Source organism: Pithys albifrons, chromosome 28 (genome assembly GCF_047495875.1).
Source record: "Pithys albifrons albifrons isolate INPA30051 chromosome 28, PitAlb_v1, whole genome shotgun sequence".
Lineage (NCBI taxonomy): Eukaryota > Metazoa > Chordata > Aves > Passeriformes > Thamnophilidae > Pithys > Pithys albifrons.
The window spans coordinates 2307293-2316354 of NC_092485.1; the positions used below are offsets into that span (position 1 = coordinate 2307293).

Here is a 9062-nt window from a genome sequence, read left to right on the forward strand (position 1 = left end):
TTTGGGGGAAAAAAAAAAAAAAGGAAGTGTATGAGACACAGGTATCTTCCAGCTGGCTCTGCAGCACCCAGAAAGCTCCTTTCTGCAGGCTGAGTCACTGCAGATAGAACAGAGGAATGAAACGTTGAGCCCATTAGAAATTCCCGTTTTCTTGCTCATCACTGAAGATCAAGGCAAAGCTTTGCCTCTGACACTGCTCTTAGTCATAACAGCTCCAGGATTCCCTTCCAGCCCTCCCAGGGCTGAGGAATCATTTCCCTGAATCGCTAATGCTACGTTTTAATTCATGTCATTCATACGACTCTTCAAATGTTTCCACAAGGAAAATGTGCCAGAGGCACCTTCCCTTCACCAGCAGCTCCAGCACCAGCTCCTCCCTCATCCCTCTCCTGCCACCAGAGAACTGAGACAAAACTCAAGCCCCACTTGTTGCTTCTTTTGGTGACCTCCACGATCCCTTTTGCTGCACTGACAGCCAAGCACTTCTGTTTATTTTTTGCACAGCCCTGAAATACGCCAACAACTCCGAGAATGACAGAAAACAACATTCCACGTTGTGTCCTGCTTTGGATTACAACATTCTATGCTTGTGTTTATCCCCTGTGTTTATTTTTATTTAGAAAATGGTGTCCTTGCTGTGTTTGATTGAGCCAAACTGAGCATTAATTTATCTTTTCTCCCACTCGTGTAGGAGCTACTTTATGGCATCTGATCAATGTGCAATTAGGAGGCTGCACTGACTGCTATTCTTATTGCAAGCAATTAATTTAGGCAATTTATTAAATTTTCACTTCTAATAAGTTTCCAGGCAACACGCTCTGTTTTGTTCATTTTTTCCTCAGATTCTGTGGGTAACTTCAGGAAAAAGGGAATTCCCTACACTTGTTTTGTTTGGCACCTGTGGAGTTTTACAGGTCCTGCAAGCAAAGAGTTTTTCAAGACACAGAACCAATTGCTTTCTCATGTGACCCATTTATTCACTCTCCAGAATCCCAGAGTGGTTTGGGTTGGAAGGGACTTTAAAGCCCATCTTGTCTCACCCCCTGCCATGGGCAGGGACAGCCCAGGTTGCTCCATATTTATCCAACCTGGCCTTGGACACTTCCAGGGATGGGGCAGCCACAGCTTCTCTGCCAAACCTGTGCCAGGGCCTCACCTGTATTTTGATCATTACCTTTTTCAGACAGCCCTTAGATCCATTGGTAAATACTGATGACTTTGTTTTATTGTAAACCCTTGTGAAGATTCATGTGCAAACAGCATTTTAGACATTTATAAAGTGCCACAACTCCTGCTGTGTTTGGTTGCCCAGAGAAGCTGTGGCTGCCCCATCCCTGGAAGTGTCCAAGACCAGGCTGGACAGGGCTTGGAGCAATCTGGGATAGTGGAAGGTGTCCCTGCCCATGGCAGGGGTGGAACGAGGTGAGATTTAAGGTCCTTCCAACCCAAACCATTCTGGGATTCTATGACTATTCTATATGAGCTCAGACTAGGAAATAAGATCAAAGTGAGATTTTTTTTACCCCCCAGGTCTGTCATCCTGAATACACGTAAATCTGAACAAATACTTAGTTGAGTAGGATATTTTATGAGTGTCTGGGAGTGGTAGGTACAAAGGAATAGTACATGGATGCTGAATAACACCACATCATTTACTGGATTCTGCCACAACCAGGAATCCGGGAAAAAGACGGTAAAAGAGCTTGGAAAATAAAGAAGTCCTGCTGAAAATAAACTCTTTTGTGGTTAAAAACTGGCCAGTTGGAACTGAAACAGTGTTTTCTTAGGGTGGTAGAACAGTTGGAAAAGTTGTTGGATTATTTTTGGCAGTGGCCAGCACATTATAGCTCTGTCATTACTGGTACTAAACCCTCCAGAGTTCACTGAAAGGGTTAGTGCTTCTCTGGTACATTCCTGCAAAAATGCAGCACTCTCCATCTGTGGCCTGAAGTTTTGGATTTAGGAGCTCTGACTGACCTTCCTGACATGTTGGTGTCATTGTACCTATCTCAGCTCTCAGGTCCTGCAACACAATGTGGGAGAACCTGAGCAGGATCCACACAGAGCAGCAAATCCAGAGGGGTCAAACCCCTGCACTGATGAAAATGGGCTGAGGAGATTCCAGTTACAGTTTTAAGCATCAAGGAGCTGGTCCCAGAGCCCAACCCAGTGGCTGCCTTTGCTGGCAGTCCCTTCACCCGAGGACAGACACTGTGCAGGTGTAAAAAGAATCCAGTTCATGCTTTGGCATGAGCAGAATGCCCCTCTTAGCAAATGCACCTCAATCCCCACACTGACTCCAGCAGCATTTCTGCAGTACAGGAGTACCTTATACAACCTCTATTAGCCTTATTAAATGGAACAGACAAGCTATTTAATATATAAGATTAATAAAATCCCTTTCAGTGGCTCTCAGGAATTTACAGCCAAAATGTACTTTGCTGAGAAAGTGTCAGTGTGCTGGATTTAATTGGTGAAGAAAATAATGATTTTCTTTTAACTGGGGTCTGTATGACCATTCACAGCAGAATAATTAAGACTGGAGTTATTTCTGCCCCTACAGTAGCAAGATGACAAATATTTAAGGAAGTGCCTTCATGTGTCTGAAAGTTTGGTGTCTTCAATTCTTCTCAAATATCAGCCACCATCAGACAACTCTCTGCCAATAAATGGCAATCTGTGATTCTCCTCCTGAATTTAATTGGAAACAGATTTGCTTCCCAGGCACAGATGCTGGGGGTGTGAGCCCCCATGTGTCCATCTGGGCAGTGCCATCAGCAGGTTCTGCTGCCCTGCACAGGTTGGGTGAGCCTGGGAGAGGTCTCAGAGGGGTGGGAAACAGGATTGGTGAAGGTGCTGAATAAAGGCAGCTGCTCTGCAAAGTCTGGAACTACTTTAGGCAAGCAGCAGGGAAAAGGCACAGCTCAGAGAGCCAAGCAAGTGGGTTTGTCCCTGTCCTCCTGCTGTCGAGTGGGGAATGGTGCTGAAAACACTGATTTGCTGGCTGATTAGTGAAACAAATCCTTCTCCTTCTAGTGAAAGGCAGCCCAAGGACGTGCCAGGCTCAGCTGTGCAGCCCAGGGCCCGATGGCAAACTGCAGCCCAGTGTGGCTCAGCTCTGGATGAAAGCAGGACCTTGCTGGGGGAGCAGTTCTTGGTGCAGAGCACTCCCAGGTAAGCACAGAGCTGTCCCTGCCCACAGCAGCCTCAAACCAGCCTCTCACAGCAGCCGCACCACAGCAAAGTGGCTGAATGACACTCGACCAGCATAAAAGTGGGGTTTGTAATTGTGGGGTCTAAATGCCTTTGTGGCCAATACCACCCACAGACACCCGAGCACCACCAGCAGCAGGACTGGCAGCTGCTCCTCGTCCTGCTGGCTCAGGTGGCTGCACTGAGGACATCTCCAGAAAGCACCATGAAAGGGTCCATTACCTCAGGATGTGACAAGGTTTAGATGTAGGAGCATGGAATGGTTTGGGTTGGAAGGGACATCAAAGCTCAGCTCATCCCACCCCCCGCCCTGGGCAGGGACACCTTCCACCCCACCAGCCCCTTTGAACACCCCAAAATAGCCTGTAAAATACCTCTCCATGCCAGCAAAAGAGTCCACAGCCCTCACAGCCTGTCCTTTAAATCTTAACTTGTCTTGCTTGTGTTGTCATCAAGTCTTGTCCACTTGTTGGTTTTGTTTCACTGTCTGTTCTCCACTAAAAAAATAACTGACAAAAAGATTCAGCTCTGAATCTTCAGCAAAACTGCCACACATCCTAAATACATTTTGTCTGTGTTTGTGCCATACTCCACAGAAAGTTTTGCTACAAAGAGAGGAAATACAAGGCAATTTAAAAAAAAAAAAGAAAAAGGCAAGCAGGGGGGATCTTTCTGCTTTTGTGTTAATGACCTCAAAGCAAAAATGTCAGCACGTGCAACACAAGCAATGTGGAGAAGGGACATAAATGTAGCTGCATTTTAGAGCAGCAAATCTTGTAGAGCACAAAACCAGAACCAGCTCTTTGCTGACATTGCAACGTTTCTTTCCTATAGAAGGAAATAATAAAAAAGGGGGTTATGTATAAACACAATAGGTTGAGGCTGCTATTGGCATGGCTGAATTGTGCCTGGATTTCACTCTGCAAACCTTTTCCATTAACATTTCTGTCGGGAAAGCTAATTCTTGAGACGTGTAATGAACCATCTGATTCTAATTTGGTTGTAGAACAAGGGGTTACTCTCTGTGAGCTACACCCAGCTCTGTTTCCTCACCCAGCTCACGGTGCCGACTTCTCCAGCACGAGCAGCACGTGGGGAAGCAGAACCCTCAGCTTTGCTTCAGGCAAATTAAAGGAGCTTTGGGGTTTCTCTGGGACAGAGATTTGACTCTGCTCGTCATCATTTTGATCATTTTGCCCCCGGTTCCTCCAGCCCAACTGTTGCACAGACAAGTTCTCATGTGGCTTTGGGTCTTTCTCCTCGTTCCTTCCCTGGAGCAGGGGCTGCATCTCCACCCTCCTCAGTCACCACCTTCACTTGGCATCTCCTGCTGATTTCCTGACTGTTTGCTCAGCCCTGGACAAACCCTGCTGTTTATGTCATTTCAGCTCCTGTCTGAGATAAGACACACAAGCTCCTATGGGATCTCTTAGGGTTATTCTGCATTTCCTACAGGATTGTTCTCTGGCAAAGCTAAAACCCCAGTCAAGTCCTTCAGTCCTGTTTGGTATTTTAGTCTGAGAAAGCTGAACAGAGAGGGGGAAACTGCTACAATAACTGACCAACACCCAGAAAAAACATCAGGACATGCTGGGAAATCACAGTGGAACTGCAGAGCCCAATTCCTCCTGTACAAACCCTGTTTGTCCAGTGGCTGTGGGGCCTCCTGCCTGCTGGCTGGACACAGAGGAGCTCGAGGCCAGCTGAGACATGTCAGGAAAACAAGGCAAAGAGACGGGGAGGAGCCTTGCTTGGGCTTCTCTGTTTATACCCCGTCTCTGCTCATTAAGCCTTAACAGAGGAAATACAATGTCTGCCCTTCACTGCAATTCTCAGAGCGTTTTTCACTGTCTCTTGTTCCCGACATGTGGCTGAATTAGTCAGCACCTGGTAGTTGCCCAATGAGGTATTGCTGCTGCTGCTGCTCTTCCAGCATAAAATGGGTCTTAGCAAAGGTTTAGACATTTGGCTGACGCTTTTCCACACCCAAACAGATGTGCAGAACCTCTGGATGGAAGGAGGACTAGCACTGGCACGGCATCTGCTCTGCAGGGACCTTTGAGGAGCTTCTTGCTCGTGGCATTCTGAATAAAGGCAGGTGTTTCCCTGGCCAGAATTCCCAGCACTGTGGCCACAACAGCTTTAGCTTTGCTGTACCTAAGATGCCAATCCAGAGGCACCCACAGTGCTTCTGTGTAATACCCATATTTGTTCTTGAATGTGGGAAAATCCCACCTGCCTTTGTGACATGGATACCTGAGCTCTTTGGGGACAGAGCCTGGGCTTTATCTGCCCTGAGTCAGCCGTGTGGTGTGTCCTGAAAGGGCAGGTGGCACAGCTGGAAGCAGCTGGAGGCTGCTGAGGCAGCCAGTGGTGGGGCCTGGCCACAGGGCAGGTGAGAGTGGCTGCCCAGGGTGTGATGATGGCACAAGGTCCTGCCTTGGTGGGACACATCTGCAGACAAGTGTAGGGGATGGACAGCTGGTTTAGCCTGGTTCAGCTTCCAGTTTCACTCCTCTGCAGGGTATTTGCAGCCAAGAGAGCAGCCCTGGCCAAAAAGGTTGCTGCAAAAATCACTGGAGATTCCACTCCTGGGAACATGCTGTCGCCATATGGTCTCCACATTAATAACACCAAACAAGTGCTTCATAAACAGTGCTCTAATAACAAATACCAGAGGAATTAATAATAATCTAGCTATTATTTTCTAATGTTCTCGCTTTATTAAGAACATTTATGCCGTCTGAATGAGCTCTTCCGGAAGGACATCTGGCACCCACATGAATACCTGATGAAATCCGTATGATCCTGGGTATCTTGGAAGTTTCTGGGCAGCAGCAGCAGCAGCAGGAGGAGGAGCAGCACTTTGTGCCCACATGGCCCGCAGTAACAGTGCCTTTCTCTCTCGTTCTAGGTGCATAACGTAATGTCCATGCTGTACTACACTCTGATTGTAGCTTTTTTGATCGGCACACAGGCAGCTCCAAAGGCAGAGGACAATGTTCCCCTGGAGTCCCCTGCAGAACACTCCCTGCTCGGTCCCCCCCGGAGCCACAGGCGCCCCGTTCCCGAGGCAACCCCCGACAGAGCACACGCCGTGAACGTCACCGTGGACCCCAAACTCTTTCGGAAGAGGCGGTTCCGCTCCCCTCGGGTGCTGTTCAGCACGGAGCCCCCGCCCCTGGCAGGGCAAGCACAGGCTTTGGGCTTCCTCAGCGCCGAGGGTTCCCTCAACAGGACCTCCAGGACCAAGCGGTCGGCGCACCCCGTGCTGCACCGCGGGGAGTTCTCGGTGTGCGACAGCGTCAGCATGTGGGTCGGGGACAAAACCACGGCCACGGACATTAAGGGCAAGGAGGTGACGGTGTTGGGAGAGGTCAACATCAACAACAACGTCTTCAAGCAGTACTTCTTCGAGACCAAGTGCAGGGAGCCCAAGCCGGTGTCGGGCGGGTGCCGCGGCATTGACGCCAAGCACTGGAACTCCTATTGCACCACCACCCACACCTTCGTCAAGGCGCTGACCATGGAGGGCAAACAGGCGGCCTGGAGGTTCATCCGCATCGACACGGCCTGTGTGTGTGTGCTCAGCAGGAAAACAGGCAGAGCCTGAGCCCTCCAGCACCCTCCGACCCCCCTACCTCAGTCTGTAAATTATTTTAAGTTATAAAGGACTGCATGGTATATTTATAGTTTATACAGTACAGAAAGGACCTCGTTATTTATTAAACTCTTTTGGGAAGCTTTTGTGTTTTGGTGGTTTATTTGCTTTGAAAAGAGTCATCCCTACAGTCTGAAGTGTTCACAGAGCCACTGAATGGGCTTTCCACAAAGAAAAAGGCATTTCTCACACAGTTTTCACAGAATCCCAGAACATTCTGAGTTGGAAGGGACCCACAAGGATCATCGAGTCCAGCTCAAGGCAATGGCCCACAGGGGGGATTGAACCCATGACCTTGGCATCATTACAACCAAGATTTAACCAGCTGAGCTGATCTCAGGGTCACACATATCCCTCTTTTCCACAAGAAAATGTTCCTCAGAAAACCTGCCAGTTTACTGTGGGTTTACTTCAAATTAAAATGTTTTGTCCAAATACCAAGAAAACGAAAGAGAAGTTTCAAAACTCTCTCTCAGTGTTGCTAATTATCCATAAGGATATTAATCACATACAATTAATCATCTTAGGGAACTCCTGATAGACACACTAATTCTTCACAGTTGCCAGATGAATTTCTCAGTAAGATCTTTAGTGCATATTTTAAAATTGCCAAATTATTTCCATTGCAAAAAAAATCCATTTTGAATTATTTTGGAAGATTTGCCTGCACAAGAATAGAATCTAGAAGTGTGTGTTTTTGTGATAAAATGGTATTTTACAGCCCATTACTTCTGAGCTGTATTACAGTGATGGGATTACAAATGTCAATATACTCACATAAATCTAAAAAGTTCATGTGGGTTATAATTCAAATTTGATAATTCTCTCAAGGCAGGATTTTGGCAACAGGGATCTGACATAGGAGTGACTCTTTTCATGCATGACAGAAGAAAATTAAAATTAAAAAATGAAAATAAAAACCTCCCACTGAGGCTGTGTTTTAACAAGGACCCAGAATCACCTGATGCTCAAAATTTCTGTGTGTTGGGGAACATCAGTCTACAAAAACACACGGTGGAACCCAAGGCCTGTGATGAGCATTCCAGTCACTGCACACTCAAAAAAAGCTGCAGATTCTCTTGTTGTTTCCTTTGGAAGGGCAGCTGTTCTCAACTGCAGAAACTGTTTCAAAACAAATACCAGCAAGGTTTTTCATCTTGGTCCCTCCCAAATCCTAGAGGGCACTTTCACCCCTGCCCTCCCTCGTGCACAGTTCTTTAATGACAAAAGCAGAGCTGACATTTGCTTCCTCCATGTAAGAGGCTCAGAAGGGCAGCAGATCTCCAGAGAAAACGTTCTGGGGCAGAATAATGGCAGTGGAATGAACCAAACCCAGGCAAGATGTGCTTCCTGGTGGGGTAGTGCCAGTCTGTGTGATGTGGAAGGCACTGAGACCATTCCTGACCATCACTTTTCACTCTCTGATAGGTGGTCATGGTGTGGGGCAGCAGCACCCAAGGGAGAATGTTTTGCTGTGTCCAGAACCACATATTTGTGATGTTTGCAGGAGTAGCCAGTTTGAAAGGTCGAGGAGAAGGGAGGAAGGCTCCTGGCTGTCCTACAGCCTCCAAATAACTCCCTGTTCTGGGGCAGGGGGAGCAAGGAAGGCTAAGGAAAGGCACTTTGAGTGCAGTCACACAGGAATCAGGTGCCCTGACGCAGCAGCAGAACCCTGAAGGGAAGTTCTGGCCAGGTGGGGGTTGGTCTCTTCTCCCAGGCACTCAGCAATAGGACAAGGGGGCACGATGGGCTCAAGCTCTGCCAGGGGAAATTGAAGCTGGAGATCAGGAAAAACTTGTTTGCAGAGAGAGTGCTCAGGCATTGGAATAGGCTGCCCAGAGAGGGAGTGGATTCCCCATCCCTGGAGGTTTTTCAGCTGAGCTTGGCCGTGGCACTGAGTGCCATGATCTGGTAAAGGGACTGGAGTTGGCCCAAGGGTTGGACTTGATGATCTCGGAGATCTTTTCCAACCCAATTGGTTCTGTGATTCTATTCTATGATTCTAACCCGGGGCAGTGGCACCCACCTCCCTGCCATCCCAGGAGGGGTGGAGGAACATCAGTGACACTGAGTGTCCTGAAGCAAAGGAAAAGCTGGAATGGGAGCAGAATCCCACTTGTGCTCTTCAGTGGCCTTAAAGCAGAATCACAGACTATCCTGAGCTGGAAGGGACCCACAAGGATCATCG

At 47.9% G+C, this 9062-nt stretch overlaps 1 protein-coding gene across 2 annotated transcripts in view; it reads left to right on the plus strand.

Annotated features, from left to right (window-relative positions):
- Nucleotides 1–6954, plus strand: part of NGF (nerve growth factor) — a 28160-nt gene extending 21206 nt beyond the window's left edge. The window contains exons 2-3 of one of the 2 annotated variants that reach the window (XM_071578671.1): nucleotides 3037–3174; nucleotides 6128–6954. In XM_071578671.1, the coding sequence (XP_071434772.1) occupies nucleotides 6140–6826 (687 nt within the window). In that variant the 5' untranslated portion in view covers nucleotides 3037–3174; nucleotides 6128–6139 and the 3' untranslated portion in view covers nucleotides 6827–6954. The remainder of the gene's footprint in view (nucleotides 1–3036; nucleotides 3175–6127) is intronic. The other variant, XM_071578672.1, reaches the window with a different exon arrangement.
- The last annotated feature ends 2108 nt before the right edge of the window (nucleotides 6955–9062 follow it).